We start from the raw sequence: 26,961 nt of genomic DNA on the forward strand, positions 1-26,961 counted from the left end.
GGATTACCGATTCGATCCTCTGCCGGTGCTGGCTCGCCTGCCCGCGCCACCGGTTGCAAGCGAAGCGACGAGGAGGATCGATCGTCAGCAGGCCATGGTGGATTTCTGGACCGGAATGTCCAAACGCAATTTGTTTCCTACATATTGCTGTACTAATAGTAATAGCCCAACTAAATTTCGGCAAAACATGTACATTGATGGTCTTTGAACATCTCCAATAGTTCAAAAAAAAAGCTGATAACTTAATTAGGTTTTTCGAGTTCCAAAAAAAAAGAAGGGAGCCTATTCGTTGGATTTTTTTAAAAAAACGAACTACTAAAAGTTAGAGGACCATTCTACATGGAATCTTGGATTATTTCTAAATTGTCCCTGTCATTTTTATACTTTTGGTCTCTCTTATGTGTTTGTATTGCAAACTCTATCCCACATCCTTTCACCTTTAGTTTGGCTTATCCATACGCGTGCATATATTTCCGCGCAATTTGATGGTAAGCGTGTATATTTCCACGCCTCCAGATTGCCTATATTGCTCGTCGCTGTGTTCTGAAGGATTCAGGCCTTTGTCGGGGAGGATGATAAACGCTCAATGAGGACACAAAGGCTACACAAACTGCCTACAAGATTGTTACCAGTGTACAAAAAATGGTGTGATATGTTCGGGGGTGGGGGTGGGGGTGGGGGGGGGGGGGGGGGGGGGGGGGGGGGGGGGGGGGATGGCCCCTACCAGCCCCCTGGCTGTGCCACTGCTAGGACTTGTTGGCGAAGGTTTCTTTGCCTCTTTGTTATTGTTGGTGTTCTTGCGGCTATGTTGGTGTATGCTCTTGTTGTAGAGTGTGTTTATTGATATAATTTCCCTGATTGTCCTTAAAGTAGTTGTTTCCTTATGTAACACCTTTCAGAGGACGTTGTTTGTCTGGTTTGGGCTTTTTCTTTACTAATATAATCGGTAGCTCTCCTACCTGGTCCATTTAAAAAAAGTTATAAAGTCCATTTGCAAGTGTTTGTTTTTTAAGGAGAATAAACCTTGCTTTAAGAAAGCAAGGTAGCAGTACAATACTGGGGACGCTAGTTTCAAAGTATCATACAAACAAGAAGCTAAACATTCAAACAAAAATTCGATGACATCAGTTGCCACCAGTTTGAACTTCTTCATCCAGCTCATGATGCCATCCTTCAGCCAGCTTCTCCCTATCCTCTTCCTTTAACAAAATACTCCATTTCTGCATCAGAGTTAAGGCAACATAGATAATATCAGTCGGCGCTTTTGGAAATCTCTTCTCAATAGCCATCTTGTTCCTAGTGGTCCATAAGGCCAAAGCAAAGCCAGCAAAAGTAAACATAATCAAACGCAAATGTAAGGGCCCCTTGTCCTATGGTGTTACGCTTCCGTGTTTTTCGGTTAGCAGATCTGTTTGGGTCTAGATCTAACGATACACTCTAACGGGTGATGCTATTCTAGATGTTGCATAAGGAGGAGTAGGCGCTCCCGCCGCAAGGAGAATGGAAGCACGACCGTTCCCCCTCTTTCGCGTTGGAGGCAAAGTTGGCGTCGGCTGCCCCTGCCTCAGCATGCTGAGGAGATACTGACGTCTTGTGCCACTAAAGCGCTGATGGTAATTTGTCTTGTATTTTGTTATGGCCGACACATGACACAGCATACGAAGAGGTAGATGGGGGAAGAGCAGCAACTAGAAGCAATAACCGAAATGATTAGGCTTTGTTAGGTTTAATAATATATTGTTGTTTTTGGATATGTGTAAGAAATCAGAAATCTAAATTATTTGGATGTGAAAAAAAGTTTGGCCTCGTTTATGTATACCTCTATTCAAACGAGAGATGGGCTCATCCAATCCACTTTTATCCCTCAAACCAACTAAAAAATAGGGATCGTCTCAATCTCAACCTTGGAACTGGGACAATCACATTCCTTGAATCAGAAGTGAAACCATGGTGTTGCGTAGTCCGTTATTTTGAAAGCAAAAAAACGGGTTTAACATTTCATCCGATGCGAAGAATTGTATGTTAATTTATGTGTGCCATGAGGGCCAATCAAGAGTCCCGTCATCATCCACAAAACACAACTGCATTCCATGTTTTTCTTTTGCTAAAATAGCAAACATTTGGTATTTTTCCGTTTCATTTCAATTCAGGGATAACATTGTGGATTCTGCAATCTTTCTGAACGAACCAGTTTGAGCAACTCGGCTAACGTCAGCAACTTGAATAACGAGTAGCAAAGCTCCAGGCCCCAACATGGGGAGATGTAGACAGTTGCCATGGCCTGAATATGGATCACTTACACAGGATTTGAAAATTCACTGCGATGTGTATCCCCAGCCCCAATTCCAGCTTGATAATACCTATATAACAAGAGGGATGCAAGGAAAAACGGATGGAATGCTGACTAGTGTGTATAGGATATTGATAATATTGTAAGGCAAAATTTGAAAGATGGGTAAAAGTGCACAGGCATATGCTTACTATACCTCTGGTAAGCTGTTAAGCTGCTGCGGTACAGACAAACTGTACAATTCATGATTACACAGATCACAGGGCATGAACCTGCGGGCGAAAAACAGCATGGAAATTCTTTTTCGCACATAACATCATATATTTTATTCTTCACACGTTTGGGCAAAATAATACAGCTATGAACATATCGAATGTGGTGCTGAAAACATTAGTCATGTGGATTTTGATTGGCAAGCATTGATCACCAGAAAGGATGCAATCTGATACCGTTCAGAATGAATGCAACTAGTGCAAATATGCCCTGCAAAAAGAACTCTGTTACAATTTTACAAACAATTAAAACATAAATAAGAAGAAAGTAATATAATTCTTGAATCAAAGGTTGTCAATAGCATGACATGCCCTAGTGCAGATTTGGCATAGGCTATGAATGTTCCATTGAAACCCACTTAAAAAAAAAAAAGGAATTAAGCACTCCCTCCACTCCAAACTCCAAACTGTAAGTCGTTCTAGCATTTCTAGATACATAGCTTTTAATATGAGTGTATTTGGTTTTGTTTCTCTAATAAGCCTGGCTAGAAAAATAATCGAGGCTTAGCCTAAGCCTGTCCAAGTCAATGCAACAGGATCTGTGTTTGGTTGTTATATACTAGCTCAGCCTGTATTTGTTAGATCTTTTTGGCCAAGATTGTTGGGTACATTCACCTCTTCTTTGTGATGGTGACCTTACCTCCATCGTCTTGGTTGTCTCCCTTCACCATCACTCACTGGTGCTAAGAGGCCGCCTCCTCTCCAATTGCTTACATCTCACGATCTCTCTCTTTCTCTGTATGAGTCCGCCAAGACATCCGCCTGCCTTCCTCCTCTCCAATTGCTTGCATCTGCGAAGCTATTTGTCTCTCCTTCATTTTTCTCCATGACCTGCTATCCTCATCTCTGAACCCAGCCAAGGTGCTCTTGTCTACGAATCCAACGAAGGACCAAGCACCGCTAGTAATCTGCCTCCCAATTTCTCTCACAAGTCACACATCATCCACTACCTAGTGAGCTTGCGATGCACAGGGTGCACGGGCTGCGGTCGCCAATGAGGTAGAGGGCGCATCAGCACTGGCTCAACCCGGCCACTATTGATGTGCTGCTGGTGGAGTTACCCACACAGCCATGGTGTGGATCTCATCCCCATGGTGCGGGCGCACCTGCAGGCATAACCTTCAGCGAACAAGCTGCTGGAGTGCATCCTCCATAGCCGGGATCTCAGTGTGGGTAGCGCCCTCGTGGAGGTTTGGTGCAGAACACCTTGGCACCGCCACCACTAGTGACAGCTGCTGCAGGCATCACAACGAGAGGGAGGTGACAAAATCCTTCTGAGTTCTGACCATTAGCACAAACCAGGCTTCCTAGAAACAGCCGACTCGCCTGCACTAGGTAAAGCCTGGCAAGGAGCATGAACAGGTAACGAAACAATCTTATGGTGCTTTTGGCAATCACTCCCTATGTATCTACTAGAAATATTTATATCTAGGTACATAGCAAAAGCTATGCACCTATAAAAGCCAGAACAGACTTACAATTTGGAACAGAGGGGGTACATAATAAAACACATGTAGCCTAATAGTACTGCAGAGTGCAGACTGGAGTCATACCAAGCATTCAACTAGGAACATAACAGGAACACCCAGATATTAAACAATTCCACATCAAGGAAGATACCCAGTTATGCTTATGATGACTACTATCAATTTTATCCAAACCCACTAGTGACAAGAGATACCCATTGATTTTTTTTTTCTCTCTTGACCTAGTGCACGGGCACCTAAAATGGCAGCTAACACCCAGCAACAGTACAGGTGGTGTATTTTAATTGTAGGATGCAAGAGCACAAAATTATATCAATGCATAAGCACATTTATCACACATACAACAATGACTAGAGAACACTTCAGCATGAAGAACATGTAAGAACTCTCTTTTTTGTTATTTAGTTTAGCAAATGGGGTACTTACAGCAACGGTGCATGCAATCAATCCAGGCTTCTCTCTGTGGTCCAAAGCAACAAAGAATAGAAGGAACGCGCCAGCATACCAGGGGATTGCCGCCAAGAAGAACCCCAATAAGAACCTTCAATAGAATACAGAAGCTAAGTTTGTATGCTGGAGACATTGTATTTTGGAAATTTTTTTGCAAAAATAAAGGATAAATGTTGCACATGAGCAGATTTACTGCAAGAGACGATAGACTTGCACAAATTCGTACAGAACTAAGCTAGTAATGCCACAAAATATCACACCAACTATGCCATGTGGGGTCGGCAGACAGCAGTACTCCCGTAGGCGCAAGCACACCAACGCACCGAACGAGTTGGACGCGTGGCCGAGCACGCCAAATGCCGTGAGGGCCAATCTGTGGGCCTTAATTCTAGGAGAGATTAGCTCTCAGTTTGTCAGCCCTTGGGGTGTTCATTTAATTGTATGAGACAAAGGTAAAGCAATAGATGATATCCTTCTCATATATCTCCTTCCTCTAAGATAGGGCACAGAGGGGAAAAACTTCGCCCCGATCCCGACCACGAGTACCACCTACGTAGTCGGGGTGCGCTGCTGCTACTACCGGTGCCCCAACCACGCCACAACATCTTAGTATCAGGTTGGACATGAAACCAATCCGGACTTCCGTATCCTCGCTCAACGCACAGGTCGACAGCAACTCGCAGGCCATTCAACGCCTAGAAACAATGGTCGCCACTGCCATACACCGAGTCCTCGGGCAGCTGCACCTAGACAGGCGAGCACCACAAAAGTAAAACATGATATAACACCTCACGTCCAAAAACTGCTTATATGGCCCAGCTCCACACATGGAACGGGCCTGCATACACGTAACACCTCTCTTACACTTTTCTACTCCCTTCATGTAAAATGGTTAACTCGGAAGTGCTACGTTTGGAACCACAATGATTATAAGCTGGTACTAAACCCACTAACTACAACTCCTCATGTGCCACATGGGCCACATGGACCAACAACTCAACTATTATAGGCTTCTACGAGCCCAATTTGGTCACACAGGCATGCAGGTTTGGGTGCTCCTGGGAGCTGTTCGACGAAATGCTTAGATGGGGGATGTTGCCCAGTTTGGTCATGCACAATACTCTTCCTGATGCATGCTGGTACCAGGGTGTTGTGGCCAAGGCTCAGGAGGTGTGGGATCAGATGGTGGCTACACAAAGGTCAGCAATTTGTACATGATTGAATTTTTCAATTTTTGTACATCCTCAGCAGCTGATGGTTCAGAGACTGATCATGCGATCTGTACTTTATATTATCTAAAAATGAGATTTGTATTGTGTCTCCATATATCAATTGGGCTGGGTGGAGCACATCGATGTGGACAGCAGGTTGGTGCACAACATCTACGCTACGGGTGAACTCAGGGCTCGCCTTCGGTGCACACTGGTTCGATGGAATGCTGGATCGCTAGTGCGAGCGCCTTGCCAGCGTCGTCATGGCCAGCAGCATTCCGACAGTGATATCGGTGGTAATCTCTATACAGTCTATGGCATGGATTGCCGTGTACCATTTTCTCTATCCAATTGAATCCCTAAAAGATTTCAGATCCTTATGAAAAATCATTTGTTGCAGTGGTGCCTTAGCACGGAGGGAAGGAAGAGCATGCTGAAGCTGGCTGAGAGGATGGTGATGAGCTTTTGCAGTGGTGTCAAACACCCAATGACCCAAAAGCAGAGGGGAGGGAACCATGGTGTTTCTGCTATAACAGAGATTTGGTATCTCATTCAAACTTTTAGTTTTAGCTTGCAAAGTTCTAAACAAACCTTGTGTCACCTTCTCTTTGTGTTTTTTTTTTTTTCAAATTTTTCAGTCAAAATTGACGAGGTGTACTCAACGACCTCCCTACGAACAGTGGTGTCAATTGAGATTGTTGGCACCTCCATCCACTATGTGTTGTTGCTGGGAGGCGAAGCACTAGCCTTGCTGCTGGGACACAAAGCACGTCCAGGCGTGCACCGCGCAGGAGCAACAGAGAGATGACAGCTCCAAAGGTGGAATCATGCTGACCGACATATATGGTGCAGGACTTAGGGTCTGTGTTCACAAGGTCATTGTCCATGCATAGTGCAGGACTTGGATTGGGTTACCTAATTTTTTATCCAGTTATGTGATTAGGAGCAGCTACCTCTGCTTGTGCTTGCAAGTGCGTAATATAAATTTTGATTTCCTCCTACACCATTTTTCCTTCCTAAAAATTGCTTCTTGCAAAAGAAGGAAGCTTTGGATTGTATAGTTCAGTACATGTTACACATCTATTTTAATTTGCATCTACTACTAGCTAGAATCTAAAGACAACATTTAATTTGATGCTAAAGAGATCTTCATTCAGATTAGCACACATTAGTCATTGGCTGAAATAAATTAGCATGCAAATCAGTAACTAGGAGAGAAGAATTGACATCTACATCTCACAAAGTTGAACCATCCTCTCATACCATATAGTGAGGCATAATTCTATTTTTTTGTTTGCATGTAGCAACACACAGGCACGACCTACAAAGCTTGATTCGTCAATGATTTATATGTATTTCAATTCTCTCTCCTGCAGAGGCTACAAGTTCTTTTAAATTCAAAGGGACTTGGATGAAAGCAAGATTATTCGGGTGAGTAACTTTATGTTTGTTGAATTCAAAGGGGCAAACATGTTTGCATTACATGTTACATTTTAAACATGGTTGCTCCTCAAGAAAAAATAAGGGACTCAGAAAGTAGGAAGTTTTAAGTCTAACCATCCTTTAGACATAGTGATTTGCATTGGGTTCAATCCTGGCGCTGTCACATACTTCTCAGATATTCCCTCCTGCAAGAGTGTATCTTGAGGAAGCTCATGATATTTTTTTAATAAAAAATTAACTTTAAACCTTGCAGGAGGATTTCAGTATTATCTTTTGCTACTTATATAAATTATTCTTCCTGAAAGGACTCTTAACACATTGATATTTGATTATCTTAGCAACTGAAATCCTACATGACATTGCCTAGCTTCAAAAGTACTTCATGACTCCCTTTAGCATAGATTAGAGTAACCATCAGAGACATCAAGGCCCGATCAGTTTTTACCAAGTCCTTCTGACGTTTGTGTAGAAGGGCAGGCCTGGTGCAGTGGTGAGAGCTGTCTCACTGAGTCACCAGGTCGCGGGTTCGAAGCAGCCTCTCCGCAGGTTTTGCGGGGGGAAGGCTTGCCTCGGTTTTCCCCTTCCCCAGACCCTACTCATGTGGGAGCCTCCGGCACTGGGTCTGCCCTTTGCCCCTTCTGACATTTGTGTGCAGTTTCGTCCTCCTCCTTTGGTATGATGACCATTAACATTCCATCTCTGCCTGACTTTTCTCTCTGTTTTCTACCAATCCTTTCTACAAGTACTAATTAATATGATATTCTTCTGTATTAGGAGCTTCCGGCCATTGAAGCAAATAAACAAGTATTCAAAGTAAAATTGGATCTATAGGAATTTATTTAGTTTGCTAATGTTGATGCCTACTTTTTCTATTTACTCTGTTTGGCCAGATGGACCAGCGACTAGGAACATTTGCATAAAACTGAGTTGCTGGCATGAGGCAGAACCAGTGATGAGGTTTGGGGCTGAGGGCAGTTGATGGGCTTGAGCAGAATAGGAGGTTGGAGGATGCACTTCAGTTGTTCGACAGAATGCTTGGGGCAGAACTGTGATGCTATTTGGCAGCAACGGTTCTCAAATTATGTGATTATCTTAGACCAATGATTATCTGCACTATAACTTCATTGTACTAATCAAGACTCCATATTTATATATGTTCATTCACATCAAAATTTGAATTATACTTTTAGTGTTCATGCTTCGTGAGAACTGTAATATTGATGATTGGCTAAGAAAATGGAATGTTATGAATACCACACTCAAGAAGTATGGCGTTCAAACTCAAAATTTCATGTTATTATTTTTTCCCTTTGCAACACACGGGTACGAAACTAGTTCAAAGCACAATTCTCACCCAATTACCATTTGACCCTCTTAGGACTCCAAACTCCAATTCTCCTTCCCACGAAACGAATAAAAAATTTCTCTTAACTCCAAACTCCCGTTCCCTCTGTTCCAGTTACCCCCAACCAAACGTCAATTGCCCCAAACAAAACAAACATGCCATACAGTATTAGCTCGATCCGTGTCTCCTTGGTACATAGAGCACTCACAGAAACCAGCCGACGCCGACGCCGCAGAACGGTAGGGGCGGCTCTCGGACGGGGACGCCCTCCACGAAGACCTGCTGCTTCACGGCGCACGGGAAGGCGACGAAGCCCTGGCCGCCGAGCCCTGAGCGCCAACGAAGACACAGAAGCATCGATCGAGTCATATCTCAAAACCAGAAGGGCGAGAATCGAGGATAATGGCGCCGGGACAGGGAGCAACCACCGATCGGAGAGGCATGGTAGTCATGGTAGGCGGCGGCGCCTGCGACGGGCGGCGTCGACGACTGAAACGGCTGGGGAAAGGTACCGTAGCCGTGATGGTATCGGAGAGGGTTCGCGGCGGGAGCCGAAGGGGAAGGGGATGGGGATGGGGATGGGGATGAGGTTTGGGACTGCGACGGGAGCTTTGTGGTGGTGGGGTGCTTCGCCTCTTGCATCGCCTCAGTGGTGGAAGCCGGATAGGCGCGGAGACCGGAGATGTAGGATCTCGAGGGGAGGTTTGCGCGCGGTGGATTCGTGGAGACGACGGGGGATCGCCGGGTTTGGAGGAAGAGGAATGGAATCTGGACCGGCGGCACAGCGAACCGGCAAGGATGAGCCGAATCGAGAGTTGAGCTCTCCTTTTTCTGCGACAAGAGTAGACTGGTGCATGGTGATTATAAGCGAAACAAACAAACAAACCAGGCTTTAATTATGAATGCTACGTGTTCAGCAGCACCAGCTTGCCCCGGCCCATCGAGGCCTAGCCACGCTTGTGCATTTCCTGCAAACAAGCACGCCCCAAATAGCTGCCTGATGCACACAGTGTTGGATCCATGGGCTTGGATTGCTGGCCTCAAATGTCAGAAACGAAATTTGTCTGCTGGACTCCCCACGGTTAATTCGGGCCTCCCTTGGTGTCGAATAGCCCAGCTACGGGTCAGCCCAGCGCAGCGTATCAAAGCACGATAAATTCTCAAAAAGTGAAAAGCGGAAAATAGTTCTTTGGCCCTAAAAAAAATTAGAGTGCTTTTTTTTTTGTGAATTAAAAAAAAATTAGAGTGCTTGGGAGGAACCTGAGGTTCCTCAGCGCTAAAACACATGGGCCGTAAAGACATTAATTTGTATAAGCATGGGTAGTTCAGTCACTGCAGTTTAATTGATCCAGTCGTCTTTCGCGAACCTAACCGTACTGCGACAGATCGAGATGATCATCGCTCTATTCGGTGCAGGGGCGTCCTTGCCCATCCTCTCATGCCGTCAGTACTCAGTAGCAACGTCTCGCCATGGCCCTCCAAATTCAGCGGCTCGGCGCCATCCAAGCACCGCTGCACCTGCCGGCGGTCGCAACCGCGCGCACACAGAGTGGATCAGGCAGGTTATGCTTTAGTTTTTGCCACAAGTGAGCTTCAGAGTTATCTTACTTCCATTCGAAAAAAAGAGTTATCTTGCTTCCTCTGCACTTTCTATACATATACAGGAGTTTGATAAACTCCACGGTCAGAAGTATGTGCTATTTTGTGTCAGACAACAACAATTTTGATTTGCTGCAGTCTTTTGGCCACCGCGCAATTCCTGATAGCCTGTAGTCATGTCGAGACGGTGGAAAGGTTCGATCGGCAATATCTACTGGATGCTGCTGCTCTTGGTCGACGGTCGACCGCCCGGCCAGTAGCCGGATACTTGCATACGCGGAGGCCAGGAATAGGGTGGACGGAGACTCGCGAGCACCGACTGGACGCTGAGATGAACATTATGGAGCCCTCTGCATTGGCCTGAGACCATTGGGGCTTCTCAGACGAGGAGGTAGCCGGCGGTAATGGACAGCCGTCTGAGATTAGGTGGGAACGAAAGGTCGAGAATGATAGGATCAGAAAAGAAACTAAAGGGATGCAAATGACCAATATACCGGCCCTATGCTATTATTTTTTTCAATGGTTCCAAGCCCACAAAATTTAGTTCTGGTACACAACTTAAGTTCTTTCTTCGTAACCCTTCGATCCAGATGGATGGATGGCTCTTATTATTTCCAAGCACCGTAAAATTTCACAAAAAGTTATGCTTAGTTTCTTAGCCCTTTTTCAATTGAACTTGCTTATTTGGCCCTAAAACGAATTTTGTTTTAGTTCTTAGCCCTAAGAAAACATATATAAAATAATAATTTCATGCTTGAAAAAAATATTGTACCTTAAAATAAAAATAAAAAAAATCAAAGAACAATTTTCTTTTAGTATGTTGCAACAAAAAAGGATGAAAAATATATCCTATAAAAGATGTCTAAAAAAATCCAATCGCTATACGAAGTCTTGTTACAAGGCAGCAAAAAAAATGTCTTGCCAAAGATAAGTTTTAACGTAACTGGACTTAATTACCGCCATTAAAAATTGGTAAATCACTTCTAAATATGGTCTGGTATACTTAAACTGATGATGTGCAAAATTGAGCAAGCAGCAATTAATTCTCTGCCATGTTTTCTTAGCTCACCTGCCTCTATAAAAGCATGGGCACAGAGCATGGCATTTCAACTCCACACACCCAAACACACATAGCAAGATCTTGAAAACTACTCTACACATACCTCGATCAGCATCTCATGGCGCTTCTCAGGCGTACTGAAACTAGGGTTATGTTCTTGGCTGCCATGATCATGGCCATGGTCTTCACAGCCCCCTGTGCGCAAGCAAAAAATGGCGGTACGTACTATATATGCGCACGTTCATTATGTTTCTATAAACATAATATATATCCTTTTGTTTAGTCTTTTATTTAGACATGGACACGACGATCATATCATCGATCGAGTGTTTAATTTCACGGACATTTGTGCAGTGTGCGAGCATCTGCCGGGGTGCACAATCAAATCGTGCCGCGCAAGTGCAAATCCAAGGGCTCCGCCAACACTGTCGTCGACTGCGGGAAGACGGGCACGGGCACGGCATTGGACAAGTGCTGCTGCTATAACACTTCTGCCACAAAGTTAGCTTGATTAGCTAGTTTCAGAGTTGCCAGATCTGCTACCTGGTTCTGCACTTGCAGCCTGTTCAGCTGGGCTTATACGATCGTGGATTATAAGCTGGAATAATATTTTTCTCTCACACCAAACCAGCTAAACCAGCCAGCAGTAAATAATTCACGATCGTTTACGACGAAACGAACATGCTGTTGATTTCCTGCTATAGTGTTATCAGTTATCCTCTTGCACTGCTTTTTTTGCGAATTACATAGTACAATACGAACTCACAACACAGACACACTCATCCCAATGAACGAACACTACTACAATAAGTATTTGTAGGGACGGCTGGCGATGGTTCGTAGAGGCGGCTCGGCCAGCCGCCCCTACCATACCGTCTCTACAAATCATGTATTTGTAGGGGCGGGTTCTCAGACTGTCCCTACAAATCGATTTGTATGGAACATCAGCCGCATCTACAAAATCGATTTATAGGGGCGACCGTAGTACCAACCGCCCTTATAATACTTATTTATAGGGGTGATTCAGTCGAGAACTGCCCCTACAGTATATTTTTCGTCAAAAATCAACTTTATAATTCAAATTCGACCTGAACATATATATATATATATACATATATAATTCAAATCTGACCAGAACATATATAATTTAAATCTGACCACAAGCACAAGAGCATTATATAAACTACCATTACAAGTCCAATTCACAAGAATATATACAATCCATCATTAAATAGATATAATTCACAAGTCTAATTCGTTCCACAGGCCAAACCGTCCCACAAGGTAAGACCAATGTCAAATTCCATACACATTGTTATCAACAGCCTAGAGCTAGCCTTTCAGTCTCACGAAGGTGTTGGTAAAGAGGATTTCTACATAAGTCAGAATCTCGGTCATGGTAGGTGCCTTTGACGTGTACAATCTGGTCCAATATAAAGTTGCAAAGGTCGCCAACGAGCTCTAAGAGTTGGTCATCCTTGTATGGGTCTCTTTTCATTTCTTTCTATTCTTTCCACTACAAGAGAACAAGTTTCGGTTTAGTATTTCATATCATGTGCGAAGTTTTTATACTACAGGTGAAGAGGTTCAAACTTACCCTTAAGGGGTGTCTCCTGTACGCACCGGTGTTACTCATCATAGAACATACATAGTATCCATAATGTACACTCCCAAGCTTCTGCTTAGGGCACTGTGCGTTTTGCATATGAAAATGTTAAGTAATGCTTTTGACAACCATGTAATAGAGTACTAAAGTAAGTTACACTTACCACGCATAGTGTTTTTATAGCCAGTCTTTCCTTTTCTATTGGATCATGCCTTCCGTAATGTTAATTGACATAGAACCTAAATGCCCTGTTTGAATTATTTTAGCAAATACAACTTGTTAGTATTCAAAAGTGAACGTTACAAGTATGCATATAAACATATAAGCTAATGAGAATTGTCGATATATATACATCTTGAGAATCAATATGAAGTCTTTGTATGTCACCGAGTCGCTATCTATTGAATCAAAGACCCATGTCATACTCCTCCCGACATCGACGCCTATATAAATTCAGTGTTTGTTGTATGGATTTAATCATAGAACTAGATAGTCACATCTATCCAAGGGCTCTTTAGTAAAATCTCTGGTCCAAAGGCTTGAATCATGTCCTTTAGATTATCTTCATCCCCAACACGTGCTCCGCTATCATTATTGGCACCACCTTCGTCGTTACTAACCCAACCACCAGCATCACCACCTTGTTCATTGCCAAACTCAGAATCCATTCATGCATCAAGCTCTGCTGAATATTGGAACATGGATTCTAGGGTTTTGTCGTCGTATTCCTCATCATCCTCGTCGTTAACAATAATCGTTTCACCATAATGAATCCACACTGAAAGTGCATCTAGCCCTTTAGTGGGTTTTGAATGATTAGATGACAACGTGATTAAAGGTCTAACCTGTTTGTTAAGTGTGGACAGGTAGGTTATCTCATAGGTACTTAATGAAAGCCAAAATGATGTGTTGTTGTATAAACAATCTAGTTCAAGCACAAGACAACAATGCAAATGAAATTCATGCAAAGACTTATTTATTGTGGAATTTCCATGTACTATGTGAAAGCAAGTCCGGTAAAAATTAGTTGATGAGACATGAGAAATTGCATATAGAATGGTCTCATTTTTGAAGCTTGCTAAATTAAAATGAAAAAGATAACAATACAAATGAATAGATGATTCAACACAAGATGTGACTTGATGGCTTGAGATGGTGAAGATAGCAAGAAAAGGCTTCGAGGTATTAAGCAAGGGTGAAGGGCAAGCGACGGCTTGGTGGCCGAAGAACCTAGCTAGAGTGAAGAAGAAAGTACTTGCATTTAGTTGAGGTACTAATTAAGCTATGATGGTCATATTGATGTGGAGGATCAAATCTATATTGGACAAAGTGTTGGAAGTGACTTGATGCATTTGGAGTTATTCATATTTGATGAATGGAATGAAGTCACGTGCTCAAGATGGCTTTGCTCAAGTGAAAAAGATAAAAGTTAACATGTTGGCACCCTCACTTGATGAAGATTGGAATATACGACTTCGGTTGAAAGAGATCAACTCAAAAGGTTTAAATTTGTTATACTCTTTAAATTTGAGTTAATAGGAATACCATACTATTAAGAGGGATGCATCATGTTGATAGATAATGTTTCATAAGTGCTCAAGCCAATACCTATGAGTTTTGAGTGTTTGAAAGACAAAAGAGCTAACCTATTTTTGCTAGTCTGGTAATACCGGACGTGTCCAGTATTGATACCGGACGTGTCCGGTATTTGCCTAGCAATGGTAAAGTTGTTGTTCTCGGGTTAGTTCATCGGGAGTACCGACGTAAGTCGGGAGTTCCGGTAATGGTCGGGAGTTCCGACGTCTCACGCCTAACTGACTTGGAGTATTCACTGTCCTGGTCATACTGACGGCAGAGGCCAACAGCTAGTTTTCAAATGTCTTGAGGGTCGAGAGTTTCGACGTGAGTCAGGAATTCCGATGGTCGAGAGTTCCAGCATGCGTCAGGAGTTTTGACACCTCACACATTTTAACTCAGTTATCGTAGTTTTCAAATATGCTGAGGGTCGGGAGTTCCGACGTGAGTCGAGAGTTCTGACGGTCGGAAGTTCTAGCATTCATCGGGAGTTCCGACGCCTCACAACACCACTGTAACTCAGTTACCGTTGGCGCAGTGTAAGTTATACCGGACATGTCTGTCCGGTATGGCAACGGCTATAAAATGGATAGTTTTTCCAAGGGGGCTACAAATACCCCAAGCCTCCACCTTTGGAGGTTGCTGATTCTGCTGGTTGCAATACACGTTTTTGAGCCTTGCCAACTCTCTCAAACCGTCTCTTAGTGAGTGTGTGATCCAAATCGCAAAATCCATTTGTGGGTTAAGAGAGAATTTGAAAAAGAGAGCAAGCCACCACTTGAGTACTTGTCCATATTGTCTATTTTGTGATTTGCATTTGTTACTCTTGGACTCTTTGGTCCAAGATGGAGAGGCGTCGCCGGAGAGCACCCGAGAGATTGTGGTGTGCCTCGGAAAGTTTGTAACGGTCGATTTCGCCGCCTCGGAATCAACTAGTGGAAGGAGGAAAAGAAGTTGGAAAAGACTCCGGCTAGAGTGACCTTCATGGTACCCTCTAGGGCTGAACTTCGTTGGGTCGTCCGCAGCCCCCTCAACGGAGAGTAGGACTCGAACGAGTCCGAACTTCGGTAAAACAAATATCGTGTCTCGATTCGCATTTCATTCGATATTTGTGTTGCTTTAGCTCTTGTGCAGGTTCTCTGTGTATATTGTCATCTCCAGTAGATACCTGTAGTTTGGTTTAAAGATAGAAATCAAAAGGAGTGAGTTTGGGGCTGCTCTGTAGAAACCATGCATACCGGACACGTTTGATATACATACCGGACACGTCCGGTATTTCCTGTCTGTGCATAATATATTTGTTCTATGTGTTTAACTTTGTGTTGCAGGGTTGTAGCTTCTATATATATTCTGTATATGTTGTATACTCTGTGTCTAACTTGTGAGGAGTCGTATTACTCTTTATTTGAAGTTTCCATTTTGGAAACTCCCGTTACTAATCATTTCCGCATTTAAAAGGTGTTAATTTTCAGAAACGTCTATTCACCCCCTCTCTAGGCGGCATCCTAGGTCCTTTCACATACTGTGTAGTCCTCAACAAATCCTTGCATAATCAAATGTGATCTAATAATAGTCACATCTATTCATGCCATACAGTTCTTGCAATCTTTATAGGGACAAATAATTGTATTCTTATTCTCTCTCAACGTCGTTGTATGCTTCTTTGTGGCTTCAATAAATTTATCCACGTCTTCACGAAACCTACCTTGAACCTTAACGAACCATACATCTAAGAGTTCATGCACTCCATCTTTTACAATAACAACAAAACAAACATTAAAGGACTACTTACTCAGATATATATAAAAATAAATCAAATTAATAATTACTTGAGAATAATTGTATATACTTCAGATATATATGAATATAAATCAAATATAATTATATGAAGCATACAAACATACCATGGTAGAGGAAAATTAATTAATGGCCTATTTATCCATAAATAATTAAAATACATATTCGTTGATTACAATAAACAATTTCAAAGACAATAATTAGCAACAATTAATATTTTACCTAATATCTGTCATACAAACCCTAGTCCAATTTCATCAAACATAAATTTACAAAAACAAAATTAATAAAAAAAACCAAACCCTAGATCTAGATCTAGATCTACATGCACATGAAATATCCATAAAACTAACTAATTGTTCACTAAAATCAAGAAATATGGACTAAATAAGGGTATGATCTTGTTCTCCTACCTAATTTACCCTAGTACATTCAAAACTTGGGTCTAATTTGCTTCATAAGTAGCTCAAGCACCATAGAATAGAGAGAAAAGCAAAACTCTAATTACTCACTAACCAACCATTAAAACTTCAAAAAAGTGTGGAATAACATTTTCTTACCTTCTACGACCTCTCCATCAAAGAATTTGAGATCAAAACCTCCCACCCTTATTAGAACAATTTTTTGGAGATGCCCAAGGCCTCCCTACCTTTTTTCACGGGTTAAAGTGAGTGACCCGAGGAGGAAGAAGGGGCTGCAGGTTTTTATACGTGGGGCATTTGTAGGGGCGTCTAGTGATTGAGCCGCCCCTATAAATTGCAACACCGGGAACGGCAGGTGAGTGAGCTGCCCCTACAAATTGACCCATTTATAGGGACGGCTGGTATCACCAGCCGCCCCTACTGCGCCATTTGTAGGGGCGGTTGGTCTCGTGGGTCCCGAGCACGTCCACTGTAGGGGTGGCTCCATCCCTAGCCACCCCTACAAAAAAATTGAGCCGTTGCTACAAACCTTTTTTTTGTAGTAGTTGTACGTACGCAAACCCTACCTCTATGAGTATCTTCGAAGACTGGATCGGCAAATCCTCGAGGTTGACAAAGTCATCACATGTACTCCGCTGTCGACGGGAACGTCGCCTACCACTAAAAAAAAATTAATTAACAAACGAAGTGTGATGCCTAAAGATGATCTCGTTTACAAACTCCTGATCTGGTCACAAATACTTGTCACTTCGGATAAGATTTGCTCAAATTTTAAAACTAGAAACATCAATAACTATTACTATATTATTTGGTTTGGAACGTGTAAGTAGGTGATGTTCATCAGCCTTTACATCGTTTGAAACTTCTCACGCATCTATAATGGTTTCGCTTACTTGAGAGGTGTTTCTTCATAGATGAGCCTATTTTTCTGCCATGTGTAATGACCTGTGGATCTCATTAGGATTCAGGAGCTACAATTTTCATATACAAATTTTCTTCATATGACTACAAACTTAGTCCAACAGGGAGGGTGTGGGTGTACCTATGCTTGCCTAAATCCATTTGTCCATGTCCACCGGGTAACTAGGTACAAATGTTGTGTGGGGCTGTGGGCAAGGGTCAAATCTTGGCTGTATTAATTTCTGCAAAATAAATCCCAGCTAATTATAAGAGTTGGCCCGACACCATTTTTCAAAATTTCACGAAATTCTATAATTTCAGAAGTGGCCAAAATAAGAATCCAAAATCTCATATTACACTACATGTGCTATATAACACTGAACTCAAACTTTCTATTGTTTATGTTGCATATTCTTCTACTCAATAGATGTGCAGTCTCATGCTAATGTTTTGTTTATATCCAAAAATTTTAGAAACGTCAAACTTCATGTTTAAGCCACTAAAAAAATTTTCAGCAAAATTTTGACCGAATTTTGCGAATTTTAGTAATTCCAGGGCTGGTCAAAATTTTTTTAATCTAATACCAAAATTTAAACTATATAATTTGGATTTTAAAATCAGAATACTTGATAATAAAAATACTTATCCATTTGGATCCTTGGATTTAGGTTCTATGTATTTGAAGACTTTTTTCTCTCCAAAATAGCCATCAACCATTCTGTTGACACAAATTAAGGCCACACAACCATTTTAGTTACGGATTCTATGTATTGTTGGTTCGGGAATCTAAGAAGCCGCACATCGGTTGCCTGCGGATGGTCCTGTGAGTCTGCATACGTCATCGCCATGACATCCCTTAGAGAAGAAAGTGTTGATACAAAGTTAAACCACATGATACATGTTGTTAATGTACTTTTATTTGGAATTTTTTCGTCCATGTCTCAATGGTTAAGCAACACATTGTTGTCGACTTGTCGAGGACACATTGTTTGTAGTTTGCATAGTAGGTCGCACGGTGATTCACCCTTTGTTTTGCAAGGATTTGTGGCGGTTTGCATCCTCTATTTCATATTTGGCCCTGTTTAAGATTTTAGGAGAACATGTAAAATTTGAAAAAAAAAATCTAAGCAAGGAACAAAAGTGTAGATCATGATTTTAGAATATATATATATATATATATATATATATATGTATATATATGTTCCATATTTTCCTAAGTTGAAACAATTTTCTAAGGGCATGTCAGATATAGTATTTCTAAATGTAGACCTATTTTAGAAAAATAATGTTTGGGTATTTTTTTCATATATATGTCTACAATTTTTTAAAGTTTAATTGACCTCCCTTTATTACGGTGAACGCTCGATTTATCTCTATCGTGGCTGACGTGGCGTCATGTAGGACAACTGATGTGACTCTATGTCAGTTGAAACCGCTTTCAAAGCCATCAAAGGAGGTAAATAAAACAATTTCAAAAGATGAGGGAGTCTAAAAATTAGGTTCTGTAATTAAGGGAGGTTAAATGGGCTTTTTCCACAATTCAATCACTCTAACCTATTCAAGCCTGAACTAGGCTTAAGGTGGTCATATATTAGGCCGAATGTAGATGGCCTGATGTGGCCTGTGGAGGTTTGGGTTGAAGGGGAAAGAAAAAGTCTACATTACCTCCTTCAACTTTTGCGAAACTTTGTTTTTCCTCTCTAAACTCTAAAATTGGGTAAACCACCTCTATGAACTTTTTAAACCATTCGTTTTACCTCTCTACCGGTTATAAGCGGTTTTCAAAGACGGTTTTATCCTTTTTATTTATTTATTTTGGTTGAATCTTTGAAAAATCATAGTAAATCACATAAAAATTATAAAATAAAAAATCCAATTTTGTTGGACTCCACATGAGTAGATCTACACAATGAACATATAATATGGTAATGTTTATGAAAGTGCATCTAGCCCTTTAGTGAGTTTTGGATGATTGAATGACAACATGATTAAATGTCTAACCTATTTGCTAAGTGTTGGATAAGAAGTTGAATATCTCATAGGTACTTGATGAAAACCAAAATAATGTATTGTTATATAAACAATATAGTTGAAGCATAAGACAACAATGCAAATGTAATTAATATAATGCTTATTTATTGTGGGATTTCCATGATTCACATAAAAGCAAGCACGTTGAGAACTAATTAAATGAGACATAAATGATTGCATATGGAATGGTCTCACTTGCTAAAGCTTGTTACATTGAAAGACAATTATAATTGAGCTTAATGGATGATTCAACACAAGGTGTGACTTGATGGCTTGAGATGGTGAAGATAGCAAGGAAAAGCTTTGAGGTACTAAGTAAGGGTGAAGGGCAAGCGACGGCTTGACGACCGAGAAACCTAGCTAGGGTAAAGAAAGAAGTACTTGTATTTAGTCGAGGTATTAATCAAACCATGATGGTCATATTGAAGTGGAGCATCAAATCTTAGATAAAGTGTTGGAAGTGACTTGACACATTTGGAGTTAACTCATATTTATTAAATGCAACCAAGTCACATGCTCAAGATGGTTATGCTTAAAGAGAAAATCAAAGTCGACATGTTGACACCCTCACTTGGCGAAAATTGAAAGTTATGGCATTCGGTTCGAAGCAAATCAACTCAAGCATCTCATATTTCATTTTCATTTAACCTTGAGTAAATAGGTATGACATACTATTAAGAGAAATGCATCATGTTGATAGATGATTATTCATAAGTGCTCAAGCTAACCCTTATGAGGTTAGAGTAAGAGAGATTGCCTAGAACTAACTTGACCTAGCTGTATTGGAAATACCGGACACGTCCGGTATAGGTTAGAGAAAGAGAGATTGCTTGGAACTAACTTGACCTAGCTGTGCTAGAAATACTGGACGTGTCTGGTATAATACCTGACGTGTCCAGTATTGGGTCAGCTACAACAACCTCTCTGCTCTCTGGAGTTTCGCTCGTCGGGAGTTCCGACAAATGTCGGGAGTTCCGGGAGTCGAAAGTCCCAACAATCGTCGGGAGTTCCGATGCCTCGCAGCGACACTGACTTAGTGACCGTTGGAGCGGTGTCCAGTATTCCCTAATGGCTCTATAACGGCTAGTTTTTTAAGGGGCAATAAATACCCCTTAGCCTCCACCTTTGGAGGCTGCTGATCCTACTAATATTCTTATATGTTTTTGAGCCTTGAGAACACTCTCCTACCCTCTTTTAGTGAGTGATTGATCAAATTTGTAAAATTCATTTTGTGGGTTGAGTGAGATTCAAAATTGAGAGCAAGCCATCCTTGAGCACTTGTGCATATTTGTCGATCTCGTGATTTGCATTTGTTATTCTTGGACTCTTCGTTCCTAGATGGCTAGGTGTTGCCGAAGAGCACCCAAGAGATTGTTGTGTGTCTTAGAAAGTTTGTAACGATTCGATTCCACCGCCACAAGGGAAGGGATCAACTATTGGAAGGAGGAAAATGAGTTGAAAAAGATTTCGACTAGAGTGGCCTTCATGGTCCTCTAGAGCTGACCTTCGCTGGGTCGCTCGTAGCCCTCTCAATGAAGAGTATGACTCAACGGAGTTCAAACTTCGATAAAACAAATATCATGTCTCGATTTCTCTTTTCATTTGGCTTTGGTGATCTACTTGTGTTGCTTGAGCTTGTTGACAGATCTCTAGTAGATGCCAGTAACTTAGTTTGAAAAGAGAAGTCGATCAGAGCAAACCGAGGGCTGATCCGGCAAGCCCATGAATACCAGACGTGTCCGGTATTTGGAGCTTGTGCTATTTTTATTTATTCACTGCTCTAACTTTGAGTTGGAGGGTTGCAGCTCCTTGATATATTTCATATACCTTGTTTTCTCTATAGGCTAACTCGTGAGAGGTTTATTTCTCTGATTTGGTTGAAAACTCAAACATTAATTGTTTCTGCATTTTGAAGGGTTGAATCTTTAGAAATGCCTATTCAACCCCCCTCTAGGCGGCATTCTCGGTCCTTTCAGTTTAGTTCAAAAAAATTTTGCTGTAGCTTTAGATCTGTGCTTTTCTATAATTAATTCATAGCTGCAGTTTCTATGGTCTAATTTTGGTAAAATTTTTATGGTGAGCTAATTATTGTATGCTTGAACTGTAGTAAAAATTTCATACTCATTGAATTTTATAAATCTATAACTAAGTTATACATGATCTAATGAGTATAAAATTTTTACTACAGTTCAAGCATACAATAATTAGCGCACCATAAAATCTTCACCACAATTGGATCATAGAAACTGCAGCTATAAATTAAATATAGAAAAACATAGATCTGAAGCTGATTTACTAAAGCATACAATATTATATGTTCACTGTGTAGATCTACTCACATGGAGTCCAACAAATTTGGATTATTCATTTATGATTTTCTGTTATTTACTATGATTTTTTTCAAAGATTCAGCCGAAATAAATAAAAAAGATAAAGATAAAATCATCTTTGAAAACCGCTTATAACCGGTCAGGAGGTAGAACGAATGGTTTTAAAAGTTCAGGAGGTGGTTTACCCGATTTTAGAGTTCAGGAAGAAAAACAGACTTTCACACAAGTTGATGGAGGTAATGTGGACTTTTTTCGAGGGAAAGTAGGTTGTGGGGCTAGCCGGGCTTGCTTGCTGGCTTGGCGCATGACGATCGCTGATAGTGCCGCCATTGTCCCGTAGCATGGACTCGTCGGAGCTCCGAATCATCTCGTTCGATCTAAACCGAGGGCATGTGTGGAGACTGGAGAGGGAGGACGACGAGGGAAACTAGTTTTGCTTGGCTCGGAGTGAGACGGGGAGGGGCGAGCGATGAGAGGGCGCGCGAGCAGAGCTTGCCATGAAAGGGCCGGGTAGCTGGAGCTGGGGAGCTATGAAGGTACGACGGAGGGTGGCGGGCACGCGTGTCAAGGGATGGCAGACTCGGAGACACAGACGATCTGTGTTGAGCGAGCCCACATCAAAGTGATCATGTTTCACGTTCCATGCCGCTAAGCCCAAGGACTGACACTGAGGTGAGTCCAAATTGCCCCATGATGCACACATCCTGATGTTCTCTTGGATCCATGGGCCATGTTGGATTGCCGGCCTCAAATGTCAGAAACGAAATTTGTCTGCTGGACTCCCCACGGTTAATACGGGCCACTCTTGGGACTCGGTTTTCGAATAGTCCAGCTAAAGATCAGTCCGACGCAGCATATCAAAGCACGATTTTATTTATTTATTATTATATTAACCTCAAAAAAAATATTTATTATTATATATATTGCAACAAAAAATGATGGAAAACCCCCTAAATGGATGGTGTCTAAAAAAGAACCCAACCACTACACAAGTCCTGTTACAAGGCAGCAAATACTAAATGTTTGCTAAATATAAGGTTTAACGTAACAAGAGTTAATTAATAGTCTTCAAAAATTGATATAATAATAAAGCACTTCTAAATATGGGGTTTGTAGTCTGGTATTCAGCACACAAAATTGAACAAGCAGAAATTAATTATCTGCCATGTTTTCTTAGCTCACCACCCTCTATAAAAGCATGATCACAGAGTATTTTGTGTGCACCCTCTATAAAAGCACTTCTAAATACCGGCTGCCATCGTGGTCATGCCCATGGTCTTCACAGCCCCCTGTGCGCAAGCAAAAAATGGCAATGGCTGTACGTACTATATATGCGCACTCTTGTTATGTCATAATACATATATCATTTTATAGTTTTATTTAGTCTTTTAGACATGGCCACGATCATACCATCGAGTATTTATTTAATTTCATGGAATTTGTGCAGTTTGCCAGCATCTGCCGGGGTGCACTATCAATTCGTGCCGCGCCATGTGCATCTCCAAGGGCTACGGCAACCTTTTCCCGAACTGCGGGAACACGCGCACGACACTGGACAGATGCTGTTGCTTTATTGTTAGTTAGTTTCAGAATTGATGCCAGCTCTGCTAGCAGCTGCTCCTGCACTGCACTTTCCTGTTATCAGTTATCCTTGCTTCTGAAAATTAAACAATAAATGTCAAAGTTCTGCAAACTGATTCCATGCTTAAAATCCACATACCAAAGGAGCAAGCAGTAACAAGAACATCAAGGCAACAAAGTGCCATTGCAATCGATTTGAACAGCTAATAAAACTTAACAAATCAAAGACGCCTATCAGAACCCAATTCTGATGCTAGAAACTGCAGTAGATTGCACTAATCTACAAAAGCTGGAAGGAAAGACAATGTTTTGGTGGGATCAAGATTCAAGAGGTAAGCCAGAAAGCCACTAGCAACCTTTCAAACAGCACTTCACCACGAGGAAAAACACATCACCCGTTAGTCGGCTTCTTCCAAACGTCATATATTAAAAAAACGGAGGAAGTACTCAGATTAACTAGGACCACATATACTTAGACACATGTCAGCCTAGCAAGGAAATGTACATCTTGAAAGCTGTACAGCACAAACCAGGTTCAGGACAGGACAAGCCCAAGAGCTAAAAGAAACCCCTAAGGAACAAAATAGGCTCATTGAGCACTGCCTTATCACTCACCTCACCTCGTTCAGCAGCAGCACTTGGTACTTTGTCAACAGCTTAATTGAGCACTGCATATATCACTTGGCATCAACTTCATCCAAACTGCACATCTGCCTATGTAACTTGATTGAAACTTCATAAGACAGCATATATCAGTAGGCAGCAACTTCACGCAGTAATACAAGAAGTATAGCCGAAAGAGCAGGCTCAGAGTTCATCAAGCACTTTCATATTCTAATATGCTCCAAATTAAAGGATACGAGATAATGCTCACTGTCATTCCAAAACAATAAGGTAAATATATAGTCGAACTTCTGAACTATACATCTCTGGAGATTTAAGCATTCTATAACGCCACCCTCCTCGCCAGCTCACCAGCAAGCGTTGGGAATTTCTGCAACAGCATGATAAAACCATCTGTGACCACTGCCTTCTTGAAATTTTCCTTCACAGCAAACAAGTCCATGCACTTTGTCTTCAACTTTAGACAGCTGTACGTCTCGGCGCAAGCTAAAACAGAAGCAACCGTTTCCGCCGAAACATTTTTACATAGCTTGAGTTCACATATAACCTCGAGACGGTCCAGCGCATATCGGTCAGCTGCGGCAAGCAAATGTATCATCATCTCAACGAGAGGGTCTCCAAGCTCATCATCTGCAGGCAAGGCATCCGTGTACATGAACTGGAGCATAACTCTGAATGCCGCGGGCTCGATGTCGTGCAGCGTGATGGATGGCATTGTGGCGTCTGCCATCGGGCCAAAGAGTTCAGCGCGGAAGACCGGTGATCGGGCTGCGAGCACCGCACGGTGAGCAGGGAACACCTCACCACCCACAACAAACGACACATCTGTCCCCAAAGCGGAATCCAGTAGGTGGCCCAGATGGCTTGCTAAGTCGGGCTGTGGTGGCACAGGCAAGGTGTTGTCAATGTCAGGCATAACTATGACCCCGCACAAAATTGTGACCGTGCCATTTATCACATAGGATGATTCAAGATCACTTCGCTTCACGAAGAGATCCCACCCCTTCTCGGTGCCGTCCTTGGGACTGTAAACCTCCACGGACCTGATCACATCTGAAGAAGACAGCGTGCCATCTCTGCCCACTAGGGAAGCATCAAAGATGGCCTTGACATTCTTGGATTTGGTCACCAGCTGCAGGTAGATAGATAAGTGCTCGCCATCGCCATATATCTCGTTCCCACGAGGGTAGCAGTTAATCCTCCACAGGTAACCCCCGGCGGAGAAGTTCTCAGAGCTCACGACGTCCCCAATGCCAATGTGATGGATTTGCGCGTAGTCAAGCTTGAACTCGAGAAAACCAGAGCCCAACATCCTACTGCTTCGGTGCTTCCTAGAAGAATACCCGTGTAAATAACACCGATTCACAAGCAACAAAACCCTTAGGCCTGTTGGCTGGTCCTTGGCCAAACTGGCTGAAAAACACTGTTGTGGCTGAATTGCTGTCAGAGAAAAACGCTGAAAAGAAAAAACTCACTCACATTCCAACAAATGGTTGTGGACTTGTGGTGGGGTAGGGTTTGTGGGCTTGGTGGTTGCTCTAGCTGCCGCCGCCGCCGCCGCGGTGAGCTTAAGACTCCCAAGCAAAGGAGCGGCGTACGCCTTGTCTCCGACAAACCTCTTGCTGCCGCCGGCCGCCGCCCGCCGATCGTCGCCTCCGACGAGCCTCCGCAGCCCGCTTCACGGTTTGGGGCTGTGGGGACGGCGGATAGCGATGGGCATGCCGCCGTGGCGCCGCGGCCTAGTGACGTAAACCGCCCGCTCGAGTGCTGCGGTGAGACTCGTGGGCTCGTGGCCCAAACATAGGCCCATCAAAGAGGATAGGCCCATGGTTGCCTTCTTTGCTAAGGATAAGGCCTAAGAGATTACTTCTTTAAGGTACGTGACGTGAGACTGCAACTGTGTGTGACACGAGATGGCAATGGAGACTTGAAGTTGGATGATGAAGGTGGTGAACAAGGAAGAATATGTAGAGCACTAGGTGACCTCTTCGGCTTCTCTGACGGAAGTAATGGCGATGAGGGTGATGGAAATTGGGACATTACTCAATAGTCATGAAGAATGTGCACTGTCGGTTCCACTAAATATTTTTAGGGCCGACGGCCATAACAGGTATCACAGCCGGCTCAACGTATAATATGGCAACAAAAAGAAACCCCAACATCACCGCATGATCCAACGGCCACCCATCGGTGATACAACTTTTCTCCGCCAGTTTGATTTTACTCCAGGCTCCGCGGCTCCTCTAACTGTCGGTGCAACAATTTCACCGTCGGTTATTACATAACCGGTGATAATGGGGCGGTGATAGCTCAATCCATGTAATGTATAATACTTCTTGGACAAAACATTTAGTTTGTATAACGATGTTTCAGTTTCCCAGAACTTATGTTTCAAACCAATACATTGTAAATTGACAATTGCCGCCACATTTTGCATTGGGTCAAATGTTACATAGAATTACAAAGGCTCTACACGTGCATGGGCGCGTGCAAGTCACTAGTGGAAACTAAACTCAAAAGAATCAATGCGATCAGTTAAAGTTGCTACTAGTTTTGGAAACCACAGAAATTAAACAACCAAATGTCAAAGTTCCGCAAACTGATTCCGGTGAAATCGATTAAACCTAAGAAGTCCCCCGGTGCCAATTCCATGCTTAAAAATCCACACACACCAAAGGAGCAAGCAGCAACAAGAACATCAAATCAACAAAGTACCATAGGCCAGAGCCAGAGCAATCCATTTGAGCAGCTAATAAAACTTATCAAATCAAAGACGCCTGTCAGAACCCAAAATTCGATGCTAGAAATTTCCGTAGATTGCACTAATCTGCAAAACGCTGGAAGGAAAGACAATGTTTTGGTGGGATCAACATTCAAGAGTTAATAGAAATAAAACAACCAAATGTCAAAGTTCCGCAAACTGATTCCGGTGAAATCG

General features: G+C 42.4%; 2 protein-coding genes across 4 annotated transcripts; both read right to left on the reverse strand.

Moving 5' to 3' along the window:
- Positions 1–2,022: 2,022 nt before the first annotated feature.
- Positions 2,023–9,340, reverse strand: LOC136501340 (large ribosomal subunit protein eL20z-like). 3 transcript variants are annotated; one of them, XM_066496850.1, is made up of 5 exons: positions 8,927–9,340; positions 8,707–8,827; positions 4,476–4,590; positions 2,487–2,773; positions 2,023–2,360 (listed from the first exon to the last, which is right to left on the reverse strand). In XM_066496850.1, exons 1-4 carry the CDS (start codon positions 9,138–9,140, stop codon positions 2,714–2,716), a joined length of 510 nt encoding a protein of 169 aa, XP_066352947.1. In that variant the 5' UTR covers positions 9,141–9,340; the 3' UTR covers positions 2,023–2,360; positions 2,487–2,713. The 3 variants fall into 3 exon arrangements, with proteins under 3 accessions (XP_066352947.1, XP_066352945.1, XP_066352946.1); XM_066496848.1 differs by having other exon boundaries at positions 2,026–2,360; positions 8,924–9,340; XM_066496849.1 differs by lacking the exon at positions 2,023–2,360 and having other exon boundaries at positions 2,444–2,773; positions 8,924–9,340.
- A 14,995-nt stretch (positions 9,341–24,335) lies between these two features.
- On the reverse strand, positions 24,336–25,598 carry LOC136499197 (BTB/POZ and MATH domain-containing protein 1-like). Its single transcript, XM_066494898.1, has 2 exons — positions 25,503–25,598; positions 24,336–25,354 (listed from the first exon to the last, which is right to left on the reverse strand). Coding segments are annotated over exons 1-2 (1,011 nt in total). The 5' UTR covers positions 25,505–25,598; the 3' UTR covers positions 24,336–24,345.
- Between the last annotated feature and the right edge of the window lie 1,363 nt (positions 25,599–26,961).

The sequence above is a fragment of the Miscanthus floridulus genome, chromosome 13 (genome assembly GCF_019320115.1).
Source record: "Miscanthus floridulus cultivar M001 chromosome 13, ASM1932011v1, whole genome shotgun sequence".
Taxonomy (NCBI): Eukaryota; Viridiplantae; Streptophyta; class Magnoliopsida; order Poales; family Poaceae; genus Miscanthus; species Miscanthus floridulus.